The sequence below is a fragment of the Tenrec ecaudatus genome, chromosome 4, assembly GCF_050624435.1.
Source record: "Tenrec ecaudatus isolate mTenEca1 chromosome 4, mTenEca1.hap1, whole genome shotgun sequence".
Taxonomy (NCBI): domain Eukaryota; kingdom Metazoa; phylum Chordata; class Mammalia; order Afrosoricida; family Tenrecidae; genus Tenrec; species Tenrec ecaudatus.
The window spans coordinates 73777357-73802068 of record NC_134533.1 but is presented as its reverse complement, the minus strand read 5'-3'; the positions used below and the strand labels follow the sequence as shown (position 1 = coordinate 73802068).

Below are 24712 nucleotides of genomic sequence, written 5' to 3'. Positions count from 1 at the left end.
GGTCATTTTGAAATGGAACATTGAATTGAAATAGACCCCATAGTGGTGTGGTGTGGTGAGTCGAGCCATTTTCAGACATGTTCCAAAGCATAACAAACAGCTCCTATGATCTCACCTGGTAGAATCAGACAAACACTAAAGGTACCTTGACTGAGACATGATCTTAAGTCACGGCAAGCTTTTAACTTGGACAAAATAAAGAACTTTGCAAATAAAAATAATATTTCATGTACACAAGTGGGCTCTGTTCCTACAGTGTAGGTAAGTGGGAATAAGTGCCGATGGCTCTTCTTTAGCTTTACTTTAGGACAAGAAAAAGTTGACACCACCAGCTGCTCGGTGGGAGAAAGACGAGGCTTTCTGCTCCCATAAAGAGTGACAACCATTGCAGCCCACGGGGGTGTGGGGGTGGGGGGCATTTCCACCCTGCCCTGTAGGAGTTGGAATTGACTCACTGGCGGTGAGGTGAGCGGTGGGGTGGAGAGGACCTGGTTCAGTCATTTCCCAGGGAGGGGAAATTCACATCCATTAAAGGGCAAAGAGGAGTCCTCTGCTCATGGGGAGTTGGGGGCTTCAAAAAGTTCATGGAAAAATGGAATTAACAAATGGGATTTCCCCAAGAATTTTTTGACGCCACCTCATAGAATACTTCTTATACGCTAGCGACTGTTCTCAGCATAAGTGGTCTTAAAGCAGAATGGGCTGCGATTCAAAGCCACCAGCCACTCGCTGCATGGGAGGATGATGTGGCAATCTGCTTCCATAAAGATGTACAACCTTGTCAAGCCCCTGAGGAGGTTCTACTCTGTCCTGCCGGGCTGCCGGGAGTGTGGGGATTGCTGGGTTCTGGGTGCTTTCCATACATCAACTTGCTGCTCACCATAGTCCTAAGGGACAGTGGCTGTGGTGCAGTGGTGGAAGCTGATACCGACAGAGAGATGGAGGAACTTACCCCAGGCCACCTCGCTGTGGGTAGAGGCGAGTGACATCACATCCCTATCCTCCAACTACCCTCTTTATGAGCCTCCCAATCCTGCCTCCAGCTGCAGGGGCTGGCTCTGAGACCAGGCAACTTCCCTTTGAAGCCTGTGTCATAACCACTAGCTATGCTGCCTTCATGGGCCCTTGAGTGGTGCCTTAAATTCTGACTCACCTGTGGTTTTTATTTTTCCATCATGGGAGACAGAGGAGAGAGAAAGAGGCGACATGCAACTCCGGGAAAAAGGTATAGACTCAGAACCCCGCAAGGCAGTTCTGCCCTGTCCTTCAGGACCCACTCCAGAACAGTGAGTTTGGTTTTTAGGAAAAAAACAACCAACCAATTTCACCCCAAAGTTTGGTTCTTTTTTCTTCCTTTACGCAAGAGTACCATTAACTTAAAAGAAAAAAAAAAGAGTACAATTAACTTAACTTTGGAAAAAGTTGCATGTTCTACTAGAACATTATTCTTGGATTGACACTTCTTTCTTCAAACTAGTTTCTTCTTCCTCTTTCTTTTTTTTTGGTGTTTTCTTGTATCCTGTATATCTTAATTCTTATATCATGTATATTTAAATTATTTTTTATCATTTTATTGGGGGCCCATACAACTCTTATCACAATCATACATAATCAGTTGAATAAAGCACATTTGTAGATTCATTATCCTCATCATTCTCAAAACATTTGCTCTCCATGTAAGCCCCTGGGATCAGCTCATTTTTTCCCCTCCCTCCCCACTCCCTCCTGAACCCTTGATAATTTATAAATTATTCTTTTGTCATATCTTGCCCTGTCCGACATCTCCCTTCATCCACTTTTCTGTTGTCCATCCCCTAGGGAGGAGGTCACATGTAGATCCTTGTAATTGGTTCCCTCTTTCCACCCCACCCTTCCTCTACCCTCTCAGTATCGCCATTCACACCACTGGTCCTGAAGGGATCATCTGCCCTGGATTCCCTGTTTCCAGTTCCTATCTGTACCAGTGTACATCCTCTGGTCTAGCCAAATTTGTAAGGTAGAATTGGGATCATGACAGTGGGTGAGGAGGAAGCATTTAGGAACTAGAGGAAAGTTTCACCTTGCTACACTGCACCCTGACTGGTTGTCTCTTCCCCACGACCCTTCCGTAAGGAGATCTTAATTCTTGTATCGTGTAGGTCTTGATTGTGGTGGTGCCGTGAGTTACTTACTACGCCCCTGGTAGTGATAGTCTTTGTGACTGTCGCCGGATGACTGGTGTGGCTATGCTCATGTGAGGTGCCTGTGGTTCACCGAGGGCATTGGATGGCTTGCTAATCATGTAAAGAAATGCATGACACGTTTTGGGAGATGAGGTGATGCAAATAAAGTGTATACACCCCAACCATGGGATTGGTTGATCCTGCAGTCCCATTAGGTTTAACCTGAGCCAGCACCCCACAGGCAGAAAGGGGAATGGATCTCACTAGCACCAAGATGAGCTGGGAGCATAGTGCATCCTTTGGACACAGACGGTACGAGAGCTGCCACAGTGATATGAGAGGTGGCTAGAAACAGTGGCAGAAAGACAATGGCAGCAGAACCAGAAGGCCTGCAGGAGGCTGGCCGGAGCGGTCATCAGGGGCACTGCGTAGGAGGGAGGCAGGCGGAGAGTGCTCCCTCTGGGCACTTGCTGACTCACAGAGCTAGAGCTGAGTGTCTTGGGACCAAGGCTTTCTGGCAGAATGGGGTACCCCTGGGCACTTATTGGCAGAGCTGAAGACCTTTGTAACAGTTGCCAGAGTATGGCAGAGGTCAAGAGGCTGGCTGCAGAGTCGAGACCATAGCCGGAGAGTCATGCCTGCAGCGCTGCTGAGGAATATTGACCGAGAAGAATATCCCGAGTCTTTGCCAATCCTGAATTGTTACTTGTTACTGCCCTAATAGACTCCGGAATCATATTGTCTGTGAGTTCTATGCGGCCATTGAAATGCGTTATCGCTGGCCAGTTAACCACCCTGCAGATGAGACTTGAATGTGTTCTGAGTACAAGTATTTCTCACTGGTTCCATGACAGAAATTTCTTCCCTGGCTTTTTGATTATTGTTGGGGGGTTTTCTTTCTTATGCGTTATCAGTACATTTTTGTCTGTATACTATTATGTTTTTACCTTATCACCTTAGCGCGATTTAAAAAATTGTTTTCTGTTGGGTCTCACAGCTGTGAAGCACAGGAGGTGTGGATGCATAATGATAATAACGGATACAGGGGATACAGGGAATACAGGGGTGAGGGGAGTGGATAGGGAGGGAAAGGGATTTGTGGAGTAGCTAATGAAGACAGGAGAGGGGAGGAAGCATTAGAATGGATTGTGATTGCATAAATCATCTTAAAGGTGTTTTAACCATGGGGGGATAACCTAAAATTAATGTGGGGGTGATTGTTCAATTCTCCATGATATGACTGAATGATTAAACTATTGAATTATATGATATGTAAATTACTTGCCAATAAAATTGTTTTTTGGGGGGAGAACAAAGCTAAATAAATAAATAAGATAAAATGCATTATCGAATCCTACAGAGAAGTAGAAAGGGCTGTGGAATGGGTGGTTGGTGTGAAATTTCTAGGTTCGAGATTGGAGTTATCCACGTCTGGAGTCAGAGATCGGATCCCTCCAGGCCATTTTCATAACTATATCTACATGCAGCACATATCATGTGGATGTGTCAAGGAGCATGAATGTGTGCTTGTACTTCCAATTCAGAATACTTTTACTATTTAATGGGTATGCAAAATAAAACAATAGCTTTGGGAATTAAAGCGTGGAGCCCTGTAAACCAGGAAGAGTCCGGACTATATCAACAAAAACAAGAATTACCATGCATGCAATGCAGTCCTCAGGACTTAAGCGCGTGAGAGAGATGCATAACCATATGCTGTAACTGGGGGATGTTTGCTTGTTGTTAGACATAGTCCGATGTTGAGTGTTGATGGACAGGTGCACGCATAATTGAAATGATCTGCAATCACTGGTGGGAGTTGTTATCAATAACCAGTAGGTATGGATTTTAAAAAGAAATTAAGTTGCTATAGAATCCATTCTGACTCAAAGTGACCACTGTGTGTTAAAGTAGAACTAGGATACACACAGAGATTTCAAAGGCTGCGACCTTACAGAAGTGGGTCACGGGTCTTTCTTCCAAGGCACTGTGAGCAGCCAAGCAAATACTTCATCACCCAGGCCCTCCCTCCCTCCCTTCCATCCAGTAGATTCTGACTCATATTGACTCTATAGGACAAAGTCAAACTGCCCCAGTGGGTTTCAGAGACTGTAAATCTTTATGGGAGTAGAAAGCCACATCTTTCTCCAACTGAGTGACCGGCGGTTTCAAACTGATGACTTTGTAGATAGCAGACCAATATATAATTAACTATGCCACCAGGATTCCCTACTAGCGAATACTATATACTGATGGCCTTTGGCTTCCTGATGAATATTCCAAACCTCCCCCCACCAAAAAACCCCAAAACAAAAAACCCTCACTGCTATCAAGCCTATGCTGACTCATTGTGAGCCCCCTGGGGGTTCTGAGACTATAACTGTTCATGGGAATAGAACATCCTGCCTTTCTCCCAAGACGTGGCTGATGTGGTTTTGAACTGCCAACCACGTGGATTGTAGCCCAACAAGTAACCACTATGCCACCAGGACTCCTTGATGAACATTAGCCAATAAAACATAGTGAGCACCGACAGGCAAGACCATTTTAGCCTGTGGTAACTTCCAGTCTCATAGATCTGGCCCTTGCTGGACATCAGTAGAGGAAGAACTTGGCATTGGCTCTATAGCCAAATTGAGCAACGTCTACCCCACCCATTCCTGGCGAACTGGTCAGAGAAGCTGTTGGCGGTGGTGGTACCTGCATCTCCATCGATCATCTTGTTCGGAAAGTCCACTGGCTGTGACAAGCTGAGATCAGGCCGCGTTGTGATGACACATACGGAGGGAAATCGTGGCTTCGGAAACATTCAAGCAGCTGCCTGAGCTGCACACAGATTCACACTCTCTCCTGCATCCTGGCCGACTGTCTGGGCATGTGAACCTCCCTTTTCTATAAATGAGGGACTCTGGCAGCATAGTGTTTGTGTGTTGGGCTGCTAACCCCAAGGCCCCTGGTTGGAAACCAGCATCTGGATCACGGGGGAAAGATGGAGCTTTCCGTTCCTGAAGAGTTAGTCTCGGACCCTCTCAGGGGCAGTTCAACCCGGTCCTCTAAGGCATCGAGTTGATGGCAGCGAGTTTGGCTTTCTCTATCAATGGGACGATGCAGCCACCTGTGCAGACTGGGGGTACCCTGTATGTAGAAGGCCCTGAGCTTGGTCCACTGTTCGGCTGTCCCATCTTAGAATTTGTCCGATTTGGGGGACAAGGAGTCTCACATTTATATATTTCATCCTGTCTCACAGAGGAGGCAGCCAGCCGGGAAGCAAAGACCGGGTCGGTGCCAAGCTCGTCTGGCGCTGTCTCCTGAGCTGTGAAATGACAGGGGGAAGGGCTTTGGCTTTGATGTTGGCCTTTTCCCACCTCTAGGTTCTAGAATCAATGGTCTTATTGGAGAGATTCTGAGCGGTATGACATTCCCATCTAATTTTTTTTTCATTCCCATCTATTTACAACCCCCAAACCCATGGAATTCCAGTGCTTTCCAGCTCCTCGGAGCACCCAGTGACTGAAGTACAACAGGCAAGAACGGAGGGGTTACCACCGAACCAATGAAGCGAGGCCCAGGCATGTCTCATCCGTTCAGTGACCGCAGGACCCAGTGAGTACCAAGTGCTAGGAACACGGCCCTTGAAAGGCAGCTGTATTCTTAGGCCTGTGCAAGACGGCAAGCTGGGCCTCAGCCGCGGGCCCATCTCCAAATTCAATGACATGTATTGAATGCCTGTTCTATGTCAGGCACAAGGACAAACCTGCTGTGGTTTAACGAACATAGTGCTTCAATTCTATAATCCTTCAGTCCTGGGTTGCTAAAAGTACAATTCCTTCACCAAGTGGCGATCCTGGGGAGGAAGCTCACCCACTTTACCTGACAGGGAAACTGAGGCTCAGAGAAGCAGTTATTTGGCCAAAGTCACACAACTGGCTAGCAGAGCCAGGATTGTGACCTGTTGTCTGTGGACTCCCCCAAGTGGTGCCTTTGCCCTAGTGTCTGTGACGCTCCACGGTTCGAGGCCCTGAGGTTCCAGGAGAGTGGAGTACGGCTGAGTGAAGGTGGTCTGTTTGGGGGTGCCCTCGCAAACTGTGCAGGCCCACTTTGGCCTTGAACAGCCCCAGGCCTTGTTTCAATTGTCCTTCAGACCTGGGCTATCTGGCCAAGGCGATCTCAAGGTAGCGCTGCAGTCTGGAAACCTCTGGTTCTCAATGCCCCAAGCACTGGCTCTCATCTCTGCCCATCCCACGCCCCCCTCCCCACACCCTGGAGCATCCATGCACCTGGAGGACTATCACCACCCCATGTTGCAGATTCAGACAAGTTCCTGGTCCACAGCCCATGTTGCTAAGAGCCTATCATTAAGGCTCTTAGACCATCCCTGACCATCTATGTTCCCTGACTGCCCCCTGCCCACACCACCCCCCCTCTGCAGTCTCTCCCTGACCAGAGGGCACCAGCTTCAAGTTGGCACTACTGAGTACTGCCCACTTCAGGAGGCCCAAGTGTCAAGGTGGGCAAACTCCTATCTGATGATGCTAGAGAGTTCTGGTGACTGCTCACTGGTGAGCCTTCAAAGCATCCACTGTTTGTCCAGGTCCGCCCACACTTCTCACCAGTGCAGGTGAGCCACCTCTAGGAGGCGTCCCAACCCTCCACAGGGCAGCCAGTTAGTTAGCTGTCTTGTATACATCCTCCCCACCCACCCCAGGATCTTGAGTCTTTCTGGGGCCGACACTGGCGTGGATTCAGCTTTCTGCCCAGCACAGTACTGGGCAAGCAAGTGCCAGCCATGGGAGGCAATGGGTAACAGCTATTTCTGTAGAGAGGGCCTATGTGCTGACAGTGAGCAAGCAGGTGTGGGTCCACCGCAGGAAGTCCAAACACCAAGATGGGGAGGGAGCAGAAAGAAGGCACTGATGTGGCTACAGGCAGGCACTGGGTCTAGTAGGATGGGGAAGAGTTTGAGAGGCAGGGATGGTCTAAGAGTCCCACCCAGCAACAGCCGGAGACCATGGGGCTGGCAAATTCACTAAAGCTGGACAAGGCAGGGAGGATGGTGAGCAGGGTGCAGGTCTAGTTCAATGTCCCCTCACTCTTCAGCTCCCAGGAGGCTACTGGGCTTTTCAGAGAGAAAAGGCAGTCTAGGAGCCCTGGTGAGGGAGCGGGTTACTTGTTGGGCTGCAAACCACAAAGCCTGAGGTTCAAACCCACCAGTGGTTCTACATGAGAGAAATGAGGCTTTCTGTTCCCATGCAGATTGACAGCCTTGGCATCCCACGGACTTGATGGCCGTGAACTTGTGTTGAAGTGACCCGAGTCATCCTTGTGGCCTAGGGACTGGCAGTGAACCCTGTTTAAATTACAGGAGGAGGACTCTTTACAGTGTTTATTAAACCAAGGACCAGTCAGGTACTGAGTGAGGCTGATGGGGAAGGCTGGAGGCACCTCTGTGCCTGAGGGCCCGTTCCCCGGCACACACAGAGACACAATGTCACCAAAAGGAATTCATGCCACTTCTTCTTTGACAAATGGCAGGTTATCCCGTCCCCTGCCAGCAGGGGTAGGGGCCGAAGGGGTGAGGGTTGAAGGTTATAGTCCATGAAAAAGGCAACAACTGTTATCAAATGAAGACGAGGGACTGAGCCCATGCCACCCTAGGGTGGGGCATACAGAGTGGTGGGTACCCTGCCTCCTATTGCTGCGTTCTTAGGAGAGGGAGCGCTCAGGGAGCTCTGGGCATTGAAGCCAGGTGTCTCCTGGGAGTTCGAGTGGCTACCTGGGCTCCAAGATCCCGCAGGTTCCACACTGGAGCATCTAGAAGCAGGACCTTAAAGGTCAGTGGGCACATTTCCAGTTTGGATGCTGGGGGGCCCTATCCCTGAGGACCTGGCTTAGCCCGCGGCCCACAGCTGGTCACTGTGCCCAGGGTGAGCCTCTCCCGAGGCCCTTGCCTGTCTTCCTGCTGCTGCTCTTGAGGATGGCACAAAGGGGCAGACACACCAGGATGTGGATCTTGGCAGCCAGGGGAGGTACAGGCAGGGGAAGCTGGGAAGAGAAGACCGGAAGGTGCAAAGGGCCCTAGCTGGGAGGCAGAAGACTGGCTTCTAGTCGTGACGCTGCCCCCAAAGGGCCTCTGATGATCGTTTTTCCCTCTCTAGGCCCCGGGGTCCCCAGCTCTAACTTGATGAGGGTAAATTTGATTTCCTCTCCAGGCCCTTCTCTGACTAAGGTTCTATTGTGGGTTTCAGGAAAGGAGGAAACACTGGCCAGGGCCCCCTGGGCCAGACCGATGAGGACAGCTGTGTCATGAGAGAAACTCACAGCCCTGAGGGCCGGGCCGTGGCCCGGGGGGCGCTCGACCTCGTAGAACTGAACCTCTGTCCGGGCTCCTCTCAGCCTCCCGCTGTAGGTCAGGCCAACCGAAGCCTGAGGGAAGGCACTTTGGGGACACGTGGGGAAGGGCAGGAGGGGACCATGGTCTGGTTTGGCATTGAAGTCCCTCTGCTCACGGGTTGGGGGGCTCGAGGGCACAGAGACAAAGGGGCAAGACTAGTCCCCAGGGTGTCAGGGCCTTGGAGCCAGAGCCTCTGCCTCAGTCCCCAGATGCTGCAGTGAGGCAGTCATCCTGGCTGAAAAGCCCCTGCTGGCACGTGGCAATATAAATTACCCAGGGCCCACACAAGCACAGGGCGGTAGTCTGCTACGTGGCCCTAGGCCACACCTCTCGTCACAAAGCGTTGGAGTTCCTGGGTGTGGACCCCATGCAGTGCAGGGCCACCCTGGGGCTGGAGCCAGGCTGCCGGGGGTAGGCACCCTCCCGCACCAGTCGCCGGCACCGCACGTCTTGGCCCACGCTGAGGTGCTGCAGCGCTGGGAGGTGGGGCAGCAGCATCTCAGGCAGGGACACGAGGCCCGTGCCTGACAGGTCCAGCTCCTGTAGGGAGTCCAGGCCTGCAAACACCTCAGCTCCTGCCCACTGGAGCTTGGGGTTGCCCGAAAGGTCCAGGACCTGCAGGCTGGACAGCTCTCGGAACCCATAAGGCGCCAGCTGGGGGAGACCCTGCAGGCTGCCCAGTGACAGGTGGGTAAGGTCGGCCAGGCCTGGGAAGGCACCTGGGCCGATGGTAGCCAGTGGGTTTCCGTCCAGGCTGAGGTAGCTCAGGGGCAAGTCTCGGAGGTTGGGCACAGCACGGAGCCGGTTCCAGGCCAGGTTCAGGCTCTGGATGGCAGGCGTGCGCAGGCTGGATCGTGGCGGGCAGGGCTCGAGGCGGTGAATGAGGTTGTGGGAGAGGTCCACGTGCAAGGCCCGGCCCTGGCTGTGCGTCCTGAAGGCAGACACGCAGACCTCCCGGAGCCGGTTGTGGCTGAGGTTCAAGTCGCTCAGGGGTGAGCTGGCGAAGCTCTCGGCGGGCAGGGATGCCAGGCCATTGTGGCTGAGGTCCAGGGACTCCAGGTAGCGCAGGCGAGAGAAGGCAGTCGGGGAAATGCTGGTCAGCAGGTTGTAGCTGAGATCCAGCCCAGCCAGCGTGGTGTAGCCTGGCCCAGCCAGCACCGACTCGTTCACCATCTCCAGCCGGTTGGAGGACAGGTCCAGGTGGGCTGTGTCCAGCGGGATGGGCACGGGCATGATGTGGGGGCCAAGGCCGCTGCAATCCACCTGGGTCAGGCTGAAGCTGTCAAAGAGGCCAAAGGTCTCCACCTCACATTGGCATCCGGGGAAGCAGGGCCGTGTTGTCTGGGCCCCGGTCATAGCCAGCAGCAGCAGCAGTGGGGGCAGTAGCAGGGTCCACGGCATGATGGGGGCTAGAAGCAGACAGGCACAGGTGAGGGATGGCATTAGGCACCTCCTACAAGAGGCTTCGAGCTCCATCATATAAGACGGGACCCATCTCACCATTTCCCTCCTGCCTCGGACGCTTCCCCTGGGCATGCCTCATCAAGCCCCGTTCCTGATCCTCCGGCCTCAGTCTCCCCACCTGCACAGCAGGGTCTAGACTAGAAGGATGGATTTCAATGGAAAGTGGCAGCACCCTTTCGTAAAGATCCAAAGATGAAGGGAATGAGGCCGAAGCCTGGCATCTCCAGGTGGGGCCTGGCTCCAGACCAGCCCTCAAGTCTGGGTGGGAAGTGTAGTAGTTCAGTGTGCCCTGGCCCCTAAGCATGGACACCTGCTGGCTGGCTGATGACTGCCTGCTCGGCCGAACTTTCTAGCTCTATTTCAGCGGCAACCTAAAACTCAAGTGAGGATAGGAAACCTACGCACAGCTACAAAGCTGGGTGGGGAGGAATGGCGCTCCTGCCACCCAGGAGCATGGCCCCCTGACCTGGTCTGGCAGGGCTGCCAGGCTCTCTCTCTGCCCATGGACCTGTGGATAGAAGCGCAAGTCCATAGGCTCGGGCGGCCTCATCTGGCCTGTGCCCCACAGGTAGGGGCTGTACCTCGTGAAGTTGGGTCTGCAGTGTCTAGGCTCCCAGGGGGGCTTTGAAGCCATACCCCCCACCCCAGGGCGCAGCGATGGCACCTCTTTGGCCCCTTTACGCAGAGCAGGTACTCGGCCTGGCTCCATTAAACTGAAGGGGCCACAGCACAAGTGTGTGCTTCATAAGGTTCTCCTGGGCTGGATGCTTGGCTGAGTCACCAACCTTTTCTTCCTCACTACCTTCAGGCAGATTTCAATCTCCATCCTTCTAGTTAACACCCACGTGATGACCTCTGTGTGCCTCCTTCCCCATTATACAGGTGAAGCAGCAGAGTTTCTGGGGATACCCTGGCCCCCACAGTGGCCACTCAGCCAGGAATATGGGAAGGCCACTCCTCCCGGCCCCCACTGCCCCACTCCTTCCACCATTTATCCCACTGGCCTCCAGGGATGGGATGGGGAGGGGTGGTGGTGCAGGCGGAGGCAGCTGAGAAACAGGGCAGGGACCTGTGTACCTTCCACACTGAGGCTGGGGTGTGGTGGGGCAGGATAGCGTTACCAGACTTACATAAAACTTTAAAGGGGCAGCCACTTGATCCGCCCTCTGCCCAGGGGCTGGGAGAAGCCGGGCTTCTCCCCCATGTGGGCCCCCAGTCTCCCGCCCCTTTCTTTTGTAGAGACCAATGTGAGGATTAAATCCGGCCCAGGTGCATCCTGGGCTTGGTCCCAGCTGAGGCCGGACAGACTGTGCCAATGTTGGGAACCAAAGGGAGCAGCAGATTAAGTTGCTTCAGGCCACCTTTGTTCCCCGGAGAGAGTTCCTCACGGCAGGGTTCATTACCACCAGGGCCCCTCCTTCCCTGCCCAGCCAATTTGCTCATACCTCCCTTCCTGGGGTTTAAACAAACACCCACAAAGGCCCAAGATGCCTCTCGGGTTCCCACGAAGTGGTCATACAATGTGTCCATTACATGCCAAGGGGCCGCTTAGGAGCTCCTGCTTATGTAACTGGCTGCCCAGCCCAGCCCAAGCGATGCCCCTCCGGGTACACGGCCTCTAGCCACCCTTGGCAGGCCTTGGCCTTGTCTGCTGTTACTCAGGGTTGTCACGCGATCCTTGCCCTCCTCACACACGTCCATCCACCCCTCTGGTACCAAAGTGCACTGAGGGCTGCAGGGTGTGACAGTTGACATGCAGAGGGTGCAGGCCCCTGGACGGCCAGCTTACACATGGTCCCAGGGCAGGCTGGCTGAGGGCCTGGTCTGTGCTTGGTGGGAAACGCCAGGGGACCCAGTCCCACTACCAGTTAGTGCTGGGCAGAGGTTCTTATCCAATCCTGAGGACCCCTGTGAGGTCAGTGGGGCCAGGAACGGACCGTCATCACGGCCTATTGCTGCCGGCAGAGACATAAGCACCCAGACCTGCTGGGAAGCAGCAGAGGAGATTTCCTGAGGTCACAGAGACCAGGGGCCTTTCCTGGGACATTCAACTGGCTGACGGCTGCTTCCTCCACCTCCGTACACTGCAGAGGGGAGCCTGGCCCCAGACCTGTCAGCCAGGAAGCCCTCCATCAGGCAGTCTACATGCGTGCGAGACCAGTGGTTCTCAATCTGTGGGCCGTGACCCCTTTGGGGGTCGAATGACCCTTTCACAGGGGTAGTCCAATTCATCACAGTAGCAAAATGACAGTGATGAAGTAGCAACAAAAATAATTTGATGGTTGGGGGTTCACCACCACATGAGGAACTGTATTAAAGGGTCGCAGCTTTAGGAAGGTTGCGAACCACTGCTCTAGACAGATGTCGTGGGTGAAGGCAGAGGGTGGAGCACAGTCTTTGCTGAGAGCCAGCCTTGCATGTCAGCTTCAGAGGAAAGGCTTCCCCGGACCAACTCTATGCTGGGCACTTCTCTGAGACCTCTTTGTGAGCAGCTCATCCTCCTGGTCCTCAAGAGACCCTGAAGTCTGGCACTTCTGCTCCAAGGCCCTTTCAGGAAAGGTTCTAGGAGCCAAGGGGAAGGCAGAATGTTCCCAAGAGGAGCCCGAGGGAAGAGCAGGGACCCTGATTTCCCCAGTGCAACAGCCTTTCTAGTTTCCCAGGAGCCCCTGCTCAATTGATGCTGCAAGGAGCTCAGGTGAGCTATGAGCCCTGAGGACCCGTTAGGATATTGCAGCCCTGAGAATTTGCAGATCCTCCGTGAGGCAGGGCTGACCTCTGGCCCAGCAGCCGCCCCCCCCACCCCCACTGAGGCCATGTCAGATAAAACTCACAGCCATCGAGAGGACAGTGATGCTACAGGACAGGGCAACGCTGCCCCCGAGGGTTTACCCAAGGAGACTGTTGACAGGTGTAGAAGCCTCGTCTTTCTCCTGGGGAGGCTGGTGGTTTCAAACTGCTGACCTTGTGGTTAGCAGCCCAACATGACTACTACAATATTGGAGCTCCTTAATGCTACTTAGTAGAGGATACAATTTTAAGTCTAAGAAACGTGTAACTGCGTATTTTTTAAATCCCAATTTTAGAAAGCTATGGAAGCAGCCCTGGTGGTGTCATGGGTTAGGTGTTGGGCTGCCAACCACAAGGTCAGCAGTTTGAACCTACTAGCTATTCTGAGGGAGAAAGAGGAGGCTTTCAGCTTCCATAAAGATGCCTTGGAAACCCACATGGGCAGTCTACCCTGCTCTGTGGGGTCGTGGTGAGTCAGAATTGACTGGAAGGTAGTGAGTTTGGATTTCTGGTGTATGCAACTCAATCAATATCATCGCAGCCGTACACTGAGTGACTTAAATATATCTCAGTGTACTCCTGCCCCCCATTTACTCTCTTATTGTACAAACTATAGGACACACAGAGTAAGTAACAAAGGTCCCTAGTAGGACTGCTTTGGGGATGGGAGGAAGGTGCTAGACTCCAGGGAAGGGCTCAGACAGGACACTGGTTGGGGTGTGGGTCAGTGGTGGGCTTGACCTGACCCCCCTCCCCAACACACACACTTCCTCCTTCCTTCAGCAGACACAGGTCTCACAGGTCTCTGGTGCCCAACCCCCTAATCAACAGCACCCTCCTGGAAGGCAGTTATTGCTTCAAAGGCCGCAGAGAGATGTGTTTCTCAACAGGGCCACTGGCTCTGAGGCCGGAGGAGTACTGCCAGAGTTCCTCTGGTCAAACCACCAGCCTCAGCTCCAGGGACACAGAGGGCCTTCCCAGAGAGCCACAGGCCTCCAACACTATCTTGACGCAGGGCTGGACAAGCCCCGCCACCTCTTGGCCTTGGCTCCTAGGCTGTAAATCTGGGAAGGCAAGGCTGACCCTGCCCCCCTTAGAGGATGGCTATGCAGATCAGCCTGAGCAAAGCCAGGCGCCCCTAGAGAGACACAGGACGGCCAAGGGGTGGGACTCACTCTACTCACTCCTCTACCCAAGGCAGACATGATGACTCACTCAGGCGGGATGCACTTCCCGTTGCCTCTTGGAGGGGCCCCCAAACGCCTTCTCAACAGGAAGCCTGGCATCATCAAGCCAGTTGGCCCTGTCGTTGCAGAATCACTTTCCTTTCTGATCTGGAAGAGTGACAGTGCCTGGGTGCAGCACAGTGTGAGGCCGCCTCTTTCAGCCCTGGCTCCTGCATCTCAGAGAGCGGCCAAGCCCTCCCCCAAGGCGGGGAGGAGGGGAGCACATGTCTCCAATGCCCAGCAAGGAGCCAGGCCCCTGGCAGATGTGCCCAGGCCACCCACACTGCAGAGAGAATCCAAAGACCACCCCCACCCTCACCTCTTTTACAGGGTGTCGGAGGAGGCAGGGGCAGGGTAACTAGGCTTCCATGAGACAAGTCCCAGGGCCCGGCTCTGCTCTGCCATGGGCTGTTGAAATCCTTGGACGTGAGTCTTAGTTTGTTCAGCTTCACATCGGGGACCTAGTCTACAGAATACAGCTCCAGCGGTCGCAGATCTTAACGTTTCCCAAAAGCATTTACTCTACCTCAGCCAAGCGCCAGGCACTGTGCCAAGGCAAGCTGGGGGAGGGGAGGGGTGGTTCACACAGAACATCGCCATGCTTGATATAACCCTTAAAGCCGGGAGATAAGGGTTCTAGTCCCAGCTCAGCCACTAGCTGTGTGATCTTCGGAGCTTGCTTTCTTTCTTGGCGCCTCAGTCATCCCGTCTGTAAAGTGGGAGTATTATTGGCTCCCCCTGAGAGTCTCACTCCATCTGTGGGGGAGCACAGCATGGGAGGACCTGCCCTGAGGAGGGACCAGGGAAGGCAGGCAGGTGCCACCAAAGAAGGCCCCCTGAGAAAGGATCTCTGGGCTAGGGCTCATCGCTTCTCCAAACTCCAACCTGCAGGCGGAAGGCCCTGCTACTCCATCGGGTTGTGGACACCAGGGAAGGAGGAGAGCTAACAAATTAGACACCCTGATTTGGGGGTGACTAAACTCAAGGAGCCCCAGTGGTGCCGTGCTCTGGACTACTAAAGTCAAGGTCAGTAGTTGGAGCCCACCAGCCAGAGGTTCGGGGGATAACAATGAGGCTCGTGTAAAGGCTTACAGCCTCAGAGCTCACACGGGCAACTGTACTCGGTCCTATCGGGTTTCCGTGAGTCAGACCGATGCCATGGCAGGAGTTTGGGCATAAGGTCCTTCAGGGAAGGGGCCATGAGTTACGTCATTGCTGGGCCCACAGGATCAGGCCCGTGGTAAAAGGCCCTATGGCGGTGGGTCTCAACCTTCCTAATGCTGCGACCCTTTCATATGGTGCCTCATGTGGTGGTGACCCCCCCAACCAGAAAATTATTTTTGTTGCTACTTCATAACTGTAATTTTGCTACTGTTATGAATCAGGCGACCCCTGTGAAAGGTCGTTCGAACCCCAAAGGGGTCGAGACACACAGGTTGAGAACTGCTGCTCTGGAGGAAGCTGTGGGGACAGCTGGAAGGGGCAAGAGTTACTAGATGGTGAGATGACAACAGGCCCCAGGCAGTGATCGTCCTAAAACAGCTTTGTCTGCATGACTCTCGTCACTAATAAGCCTCTTGCTCTCTACGTGTCCTGTGGAAAGCAGTTTCGACCTGGCACAGAGCCAGCTAGAACTACAAGGGGTTCCCATCCTTGCTCCCCATTCTCCCTGCTATGTCCCTCCAAGGGGTTGGGCTGAAATAACTCAGCCTCTGCTCACCTTCCCAGAAACTCTGGGCTCAGCAGCTGGGAGGGGCCTCGGGGGACCCTGGGTAAGCGAGGTCCACTCAACAGGGGCAGTGATGGGAGATGGCAAGGCAGGACAAGCCGCTGGTCCCGATGCCCCAGTGCTGCCAGCATCACACCCACCCACCCAGCCTGCCCTGTGGCCCCCCAGCAAGACAAAGTCCACCGTCCACTCAGGCTCCTGAACCCCCTCCCTCCCATCCCCGACACCCACGCTTCTCACACCACACGCTGTGTACCTCGGGACACCTGTGAGTCAATCGTCTGCCATGAGCTATTCGCTCACTTCCTAGTTTAATACCTGGGGGGCGGGGAGCGGTGAGCTCACCCTCGTCATCTGGGCATCCTGTCCCCTACCTGGAGCCAGAGCCAGGCCCACCAGACAGTTGTGGAACACTGCTGAGTGCAGAGCCAACGGTTATGAGTCAAAGTGCCAGCGGCATGTGTACAAATGTGCTAGACACCCTGGATAAATGTATGGATTGTGGTAAGAGATGTAAGAGCCCCGGTAAAAGTATTAAACAAAAAAGAATCTAACACTGGCCTCGACGCACATGTGGCTCCAGCTCTGTCCCCTCCTAGTCTCAGGCAAGTCTCAGTCCTCCCGAGGCTCAGTTTCTTCTATTGGGGACATAACACGGGGTTGTTGAGAGCACTAAATGACAAAACATGAAGGCGTCTGCTCAGTATCTACCACATGGGAAGTGCTGGCTCTCAGGAGACAGTGCGGGCCATCATTCACTAAGCTCGCTGAAGGCAACACTGGGTTACCCTCCCCGTTCTCCTTCAACCAAGGGCCCCAGCCATGGAGCCAGCCCTCCAGCGGGACTGGGGCTGTGCCAGCAGTCTCAGTCACTGTCCATCCCTCTCTGGGGCTAGGGGCCCCAGCTACCAGCCACAGGATCGGCCCACTCCCACCTCAGCAGGGAGCCAGCAGGGAGGCTGAGTCAGGCCTGCATGGAGGCCCCAGTTCCCCACCTTTGCTGGCTCTCCACCCTGAGCAACCTCGGCTCCCCTCCATGATCTCACTGAAGCTGACACCATCCAAATCCCCAGGTGGGAATTTCATAAACGTCCCTGCCTTCCAGCCACTTGGGCAGAAAGGATGCAGGAAGTGGCTCTCCCCAATGCTGTCGCTAACTCTGCACAGCAGTATAGACCCGCAGCTCACCACGTACTTCCACAGCCCCCGGTCTCCACCTCCACCTAGCCTTGATGTGTGTGCGTGGGGGGGAGGGGGTGTACAGTACTGCCCCTATGTTGCAGACAAGGAAAACTAAGGTCATTCAGATGACCAGCAGAGGAACCCTGCCTGAAATCTAGATGTCTCCCTTCCAGGTCTAGGACACTAGACCTGGACTTCCAAATGGGAACGGCAGGAATGATGCTCTCATGCTGGACATACTGGACTAGAACTATATTTTGCCTGACCTGGCTGGGCAGGTATGGGGTCCAATTCATCGTACATTCTTGGTGCCGAGACCTGGGGCTGGCACAAAGAAGGTATTATATAAAGACACACTAAGCACACCTCTCACCATTTCCAGAGCTTCCTCATGCCTTCTCCGTTAGCTCCCCTGCCAGGTCAGCAGGTTGGGGCGGGGGATGTCATACCTATTTCAAAGCTACATCAAGAGGCCCATGGAAGAAGAGTGATTTGTCCAGAGTTATAGCCAGTGAGGAGAGCAACTGGCCTCAGGTACTCTGTCTCCCAGTGCCAGCCCTCCTCCATGGTATCACCTGAGTATAGGTGGGGCCTGAATGCCTAGCAACTTCCTTCAAAGGAGGACAGTCTGCAGGCAAAAAGGCAAGCTTCCCAATACAATTTTCTTTTTGAAGATTTTAAAGTGCCCTACTGCTGGAAGAGGCATGTGTGGACACATAGGGAGTAGATATGGGTTTTGGAGCCTCTACTTAGCTGCTGTTAAGGCTTGGGTGCGTCCTCAGCCGCGGGTTCTACACCTATAACATGGCGACCATCCTAGCATAGCTCCCGCACACTATGATGTCCGCCTGAGCTAAAGGGAAGAATCAGCACAGTGCCGGGTAGGTACACACTGGTGCTCAATACAAGTTGGTGCCTGGACTTAAGGCAGTGGTTATCAACCTTCCCAATGCCGTGACCCTTTCATACAGTTCCTCATGTTGGGGTGATCCCCACCAAACCATAAAATTATTTTCGTTGCTACTTCATCACTCATTTTGCTACTGTTATGAATCAGGCGACCCCGGTGTAAGGGTCGTTCAACCCCAAAGGGGTTGAGAACCGCTGCTCTAAAGGGTGAGTTCAGGGGCTGTGAAAGAAAGGAGTGGTGAAGCGAGCAGTTCAGAAGATAAGGCAAGACCCAACCAGCCAACCAAGCAACCCCTCACTGCCATCGAGTCAATTCCGGCTCATAGCAGCCCCATGGGACAAAGCAGAGCTGTCTCGGTGTGCTTCCGAGACAGCCAACTCTTCACAGGAGTAGAAAGCTTCAGCTTTCTCCCTCGGAGTGGCTGGTGGTAGGTGTCACACGGTTAACCCTTGGTTAGCAGTTCGCAGCTGAAGGAACGTGCAGCTCCTAAGCTACCGGGACAGAGGGCGGAAAAGAATGCAACATTCATCCCCCAGTGCACACCTGGGGACCTGCCGAGGCTGCCGGCTGCTGGCCAGGGCCCATGAGGACACTGGAAGGCGTGACCAGGGAAGCTGGACAGGTTTGCCAGGTCCATGGGAGCCGGGATGGCAGAGTGGCTGCACACTGAGCTGCTAACCACAGGGTCCACAGTTCAAACCCACGGGACGGAAAGCTGAAGCTGCCTCTCCCTGTAAAGACTTCGTTTCAGAAACCACTGAGCTATAATCAACTCGATGGCAGGGAGCTTGGTTCTGTTGTTTACAGGAGCCCTGTGGTCTACGGAATTATTCACTGGGCCAACAGCCTTTCCTTGGAGAAAGAGGGTCCTGTTCCCATGGAGATGTAGCAGCCTCAGACACCCACATGGGCAGTTCCACTCGCTCTGCAGGGTCGCTATGAGTCGGAATTGAGGGCGGGCAGCGAGGTTGGAGGTTTTTGAAAGAGGTTGCCCACGGCAGAGGGAGTTCTTGGTGTAAAAAGCACCGGGTATTCCTGGGCAGAGGTCCCAGGTTTCCCTCTCCCTCACCCCAAAGTCACCAGACCCTGCCCTGCTCGGCTCAGGAGGCCTTTTTAGCTGCCCTGCTGCAGCAGCCTCCGTCCTGGCTCCCTGCCTCCAACCAGCAGCCGTGTGCCTTTCCACAGAAGAACTGGCCCACCACTGCTCGCCCTCCACAAAGAGGTCTTTCTAGCCCAGGGGCCCACCATGCCCCTGGCCCCATGCACAGACTGTCCCCGCTGACAACGATGACAATGATGTCCTTCCTTTCTTCAGCTACCACGTAAACTCTCACTTGCTTGATACAAAAAAAGCACCTTCGCTGACAGCTCTTCCCAGTCTAAGCTGCCCCTCAGCCAGCAGCAGTCCCTGGACTGTCCTGTCCTTGGTAACTGAGCCCCTTCCAGCCTGCAGCCATCTCCAAAACAGTCTGTGCCTGGCTTCAACCCTGCCGGGGGTCTGTCCACGTGGAGGCTGGGAGAATCAGATGAGTCAAATGTAGCCTGCAGCTTCCTTCTGCCTGGGAGAAGAAGCGGGGCTGCGGAGCTTCCCTGCGTGGTGGAGTCAGGTTCAGGACCACATGGATGCCGTGGTTGCCTACCATGTGAAATCTCACAAATGTCTGCACAATGTAATCTATAGTACAGCTTTATTTTGGCACGTGTAATTCATGAGCCTATGATCCTAGTCCGCGTTCAGAACAGATCTGGCAAGGCAGGCATTACTCTCCTGATCTGGGGGCTAAGGAACTTGAGACTTAGAGGCCACAAGGCTGGGAAAGAAGCAGCCCAGAGGGAATGGACTCTAGGCCCAGTTGCCTCTACAGATTGGTCTAGAACAGGGGTCAGCAAACTTCTGAGATGGGAGAACCAATCCTGTCCTTCACAACAATTTAAAAATAATTCAAGACAGTTTTTTTTACAAACAAAATCACCATTATCTGAATAGCGATAATAAGAGCAACAATTTCACCTTCACATGAAACTGATATTTCCTTTTCGATTTTCCTTCAGAGCCACAGGTACATACCGAAAGAGCCACATATGGCCTGAGAGCCTCAGTTTGCAGACCCATGGTCTAGAAGCTTCCAGCACAACCGACAGACTGTGGAAATCCTCCTGAGAATGACCTTAGAATCCCGCTGCTGTTCCTAGGTAAACTATCCAGGGACGACCCACCATCCACAGGCGCAAAGCCTGACTCCTAGGCCTGGTCTTCAAAGCCCTTGGGAGCTACCCTAATATGGCCCCTGTCTTCCCTCACAGCCTCGGCACAGTACTGCCACCTCTGTGCTGGTTCAAATCTTAAGGAAGCCCATCCATGCTGTTCCCTGCCCTGAGAGACCCTTCTGCCTCCCCTGCGTGTGCACAGACTTCAAAACCGGGAGCAAAAGTGTCCCCCACCCCAGTCAGGGTGCTCCCCACAGGTTGTTCTCCAGGCTCATTTCCTCCAACTTGCTTTGGCCAGGGGGCTTCAAGCACAGGCTGAGCCAAGGGTTCCTGTCCAGGAAAGGAGTGAACCCATAAGGCATACCGAAGAGACCAGGAAGAAGGTGGATCCAGGTTCTACTCATCCACCACTTTCCACTTGAAGGCAAAGAATAGCCCACCAACCTCCCCCGCTGGCCTCAGCATTTGCCACCCAGGCCAGGGAGTAGGGAAGGGAAGGGAGAAGGAGGCGTATGGTACCTTCCCCTGGTACCTTCCCCAAGACTACAGACCCGGCCCTCGGCAGCCCCAACCCATAACTTCGAAGCCAGTCTCCCACTTCTTCAGAAAGCCACATGCGTGCGTGGGAATTGGCCAAGCCTGAATAGGAATTAATGTGTTACACATGAGGGCTTCCAGGGTCCGGTGTCTCAAGCCAGAGGTGAGAGGATAAGGGAAGCTGTCAAAGTCTCCCTCCCTCCCCACCTAGGTGGGGAAACTGAGCCCCCCCCCCACCCCCGCGGGAATGGGTCCATAGCTGCTTACCCTACAGGTATAATGGCCCTTCCTCAAATCTGGCCCATTCTAGGTATAAAGACTTGGGTGAGGGGAGGTTTGGGGCTGGGGTGGGGGCGGGGTTTGGGCTTTTCTGAGAGGCGGACTTTTAATAGCCCAGCAGGCACCGGCTCTTGGAGGGCCCTCCCCCTCGGGCCAGCCTCGGTCTCTGCAAGTCTAGGCTTATCCGAAGGGCAGCGCTGGCCAGGAAGAAGGCTGGGGAGAAGTTCCTGAGTCACCTCCCGGCCCCGGCCAAGTGTGGGCGGGCACTGCTCTCAGCTGGGCTCCGCCACTCGGGTTACCCCAACGGCTAGCTCTGCGCGGCGCCGGACGACCTCTCCCCCGCATCCGTACCGCGGTGACCAGGACGCCGCTGAGCTTGCCCACAGCAGTACAGCGGGGCACTGAGAGCTCCAGCCGTAGCCTGCGGTGCACGCTTCTAAACTCTGCCTGCGTGGCCGGCCCCGGGTTCCGGGGTGCGCCTGGGGGTGGGGAGGGACAGACCCGCACCCAGATGTTCACGGCAGCGCCAGGGGAGCCTGCCCAGCCATCTCACCTTCGGGATGCAAAGAGTGGGAGACAGGCCCCCCCACCTCGGGGCCGGAGACCAACCGTGCGGATCTCAAAGCGGAGCCAGAGCGGGGGCCGGCCTCTCGGCCACGCAGACACGTCTCCCTCGGTCGCACACGCTCACCCTCTTTTCCCAGGGGCGCGGGGCGGGCGGCTCCCGGCACTCCTCTCCTCCCAGCGGGGGTCGGTGGGGGTGTCCTGGCGGCGCTCCGCCCGCCCGATAGCTCCGGCCAGTCACTAAGCACCGACGACCCCCAACTCCCATCCTACCCTAGCCCCTCGGGGTCCTAAGCACCGAAGGCGGTAGGGAAGGGAGGGCTGCCTGTAGCGGAGACGCCGGCGGTTGCCCGAGGAACCCGGAGAAAAGTTTGAAGCCAAGTCGGAGGCCCCGGTGGACAGGAGGGGAGAGAGGAGTTGGGGCGGCTTTTGACTGGGCGCGCACTCCCCACGGGCGCCCCGGCTCCGACACGTCGACAGAAGCGCAGCACGTACGCGGACACTGCCCTATGCGCCCACCCACACGCCTCAGCCGAACCGCGCACCCGGGGCTGCGCGGGGTCCCCGCGCACAAAGCGCGCAGAGGAGCGTCCGGCTGGGCGCACGCGTGCACCTCGCCGGACCCCATTCACAAAGCCCCACAAACGCGAGGTGCACGTGTAAGCAGACACACAAAGACCCCAGGGGCGCCGACCCACGCCCACGGGCTCCGGCCCAGCCTTTGTCTCTCAGACGCCTGCACCCCGACTCCGGGTCCCCCCACGCCGGCCGAGCCCCGGCAGCCCGGCGGTCACGGCTGCCGCCCCGGGTCCAGGAAAAGTTGAGGGGTCCCGGGAGGATCCTGGCCCCGGGGACCCTAACCCAGGCGCTGCACGCCCTTGGATGGGGCAGCGAGGTGGACATCAGGGGGCTCCGCACCCTTGCTCTTGGCGCTGAGTCGCGCCCCGCCGCGGAGACCCGCACCCACCTGGAAGCCTGCGCCGCAGCCGCCTCGGCACGCTCACCTAGGCGGCCCGGCCGCTGGCCCTTCGGCCGGGGCTTTTCTCACCGCAGCCAGGCCCGCCCCTCGGTCCCCGCCCGGCGCCCGGCGCCCCAGGCCCGCCCCGCTCCTACCCCGCGCCCCAAGGCCGTGCCGCCCGGCCGCCCGGCGGCTCAGGGAGCGTCGCCAAAGTGCCGGCTTCCTTGGCGGGCTCCCCGTCCCGCTCCGCCCCCCGCCCGCCCGCCCGCGGAGCCCGGGTTCCACCCCAGGGAGCGTCTCGAAAGTGCGCAGCTCCGCCCGCTCCAGTCGGCCTAGCTCCCAGCTCCCAGCCTCCCGGATGCTCGCCCTCCCCTGGCGCGCCTGAGCAGCCTCGGCAGATGGCCGCACGGTCGGGGAACATCTGGAGGTCGCTGGAGTGTGTGTGTGCATGTGCGTGTGCGTGCGTGTGTGTGCGAGTGAGAGAGACTTGTTGCAAAGGAAGAGATAGGGTGTGTGGCGTGTGTGGGTTCCCTCTCGACGACTTGATTTTTAAAGGTATAAGAGAGACCAGAAGATCTGGAGCCAGAAAGACAGGCTGGGGGAGAGAGCCAGACTTCGAGTGAAAAGCGGTGGGGCTGGCTGCTTGGGGGGAGACCGGCAAAACGCCAGTGGACTTCATGTTTTCTTTTCTCGAGGCCGCCTTGGACTTCTGGTTGGATTGCTCAGAAGGGAAGCAGGCATGGGACTCGGTGGATTCCGCCCACTGCAGCCCAGCCTGTTTCTCACTCCTCACTCAGTGAAAAGGACGCAGAGAAAGCCTCCAGAGAACTTTCTAAAATGGGCCTGGGGTGGGAAGAAGTGGCACCGTGGAGCCTCACCCTGGGACAGTGGCATCTGTGGGTGTGGGGGGGAGGTGGGGCTCCCCCAGCCTGCCCACCCTGATGCTGCCAAACCCCTTGTGGAGAGAGGAGGCTTTTGTCTTCACCCTGGACCTCCCGGGAGAGGCCAGGGATTGGGCAGCGCCAACACTACCACCACCACCACCACCCACCCCCAGTGGCCCAGACTTAACACAATCTTTGTGCTGCTTCTTTCCCAGCTATTGTAAGGGGAAGTTGCATGGGCGTATGTTAGCTGCCTGCCCTGGGAAGGAGACAGGTGGGGCAGTGGTGAGAGACCAGGTGCCATGGCCATCTGAGGTCTCAGGGCAACAGAATCAAATATGTTACCCGGAGAACCAAGTCCTCTCTCAAGTCATCCTGTCACTGGGTGGCTGTATTGGTCAGAGACTCATGAGGGCTGAGACCTGTGGGAGAAGACTCTGGGCATCTGGATTCCTCCATGCGCTGCCCTCTCTCCTCTCTGCCCACCCTCACCCGCTCCTGAATCCCACCCTGGGGCCGTCAACTCCAACTCCTCCTCAGTCTTTGAAACCATACCTTTCTTAGGTCCTTTTTTTAGGAGAACAATGAAGCTTTCTCCTCCCATAAAGAGTTAAAGTCTTGGAAACCCACTGGGCATTAGTTCTACTCTGTCCTGGAGGTTGGCCCGGAGTCAGAATCAATGGCAGTCAGAGAAAGGAAGTCCTTTTTGTACCCGACACCCTCCACACAGGGCGTAACTAATGGGGCGCTGTGGGTTTAAGACCGTACCCCCTTTGCCTCCGCTGTGTGCTGCCTATGAACTCAGTGGAGTGTCTGGCCCTTCCACCCTGCCCCCCACTTATGGAGAAATGGGGGGAGGGGAGTGGGACCTGAAATCCTTGAACAGTGAGTTCCCATGATGCTTGGGCTAGTTTCCCCTTGCCAGCTCTGAATAACTCTCTGAGAGTCTAATACAGGCTATTTTGAGAAGAAAACAAGAGAGATAACACGTTAGCCCAATTCGATTCGTAGAAGTCTTTGTTTTGTGGTTGCTGTTGTTGTGGTCAGTATTAGGAGCCCCTGGTGGCACAGTGGTTGCATGTTGGGCTGCTAATTGCAAGGTCAATGGTTTGAAACCACCAGCCATTCCTCAGGAGAAAGCAGGGTCTTTCTGCTCTGGTAAGGAGTGACCGTCTCAGAAACCTCCAGGGGCAGTTCCAGCCTGTCTGCTAGGGCTGCTGTGAGTCGGAGTCCACTCTATGGCAATGAGTTTGGTCTGGGGCTTTTGATTGGCATTAAGGAGCCCTGGTGGGGCGGATGAGCCCTCCAGGACCAGAGGTGTGAGTGGCAATACTGGGAGGGCAGAGGGAGGGTGGGGTGGAAAGAGGGAACCATTACTAGGATCTACATGTGACCTCCTCCCTGGGGGACGGACAACAGAAAAGAGGGTGA

The 24712-nt window shown here is 55.3% G+C and overlaps 1 protein-coding gene across 5 annotated transcripts; it reads right to left on the bottom strand.

The window, feature by feature from the left end:
* Nucleotides 1-7530: 7530 nt before the first annotated feature.
* Nucleotides 7531-22561, bottom strand: TSKU (tsukushi, small leucine rich proteoglycan). Of its 5 annotated transcripts, none has more exons than XM_075546317.1 (2): nt 22407-22561; nt 7531-9962 (listed from the first exon to the last, which is right to left on the bottom strand). In XM_075546317.1, exon 2 carries the CDS (start codon nt 9952-9954, stop codon nt 8887-8889), a length of 1068 nt encoding a protein of 355 aa, XP_075402432.1. In that variant the 5' UTR covers nt 9955-9962; nt 22407-22561; the 3' UTR covers nt 7531-8886. The 5 variants fall into 5 exon arrangements, with proteins under 5 accessions (XP_075402432.1, XP_075402436.1, XP_075402434.1 ...); XM_075546321.1 differs by having other exon boundaries at nt 22444-22464; XM_075546319.1 differs by lacking the exon at nt 22407-22561 and adding an exon at nt 21567-21875.
* Between the last annotated feature and the right edge of the window lie 2151 nt (nt 22562-24712).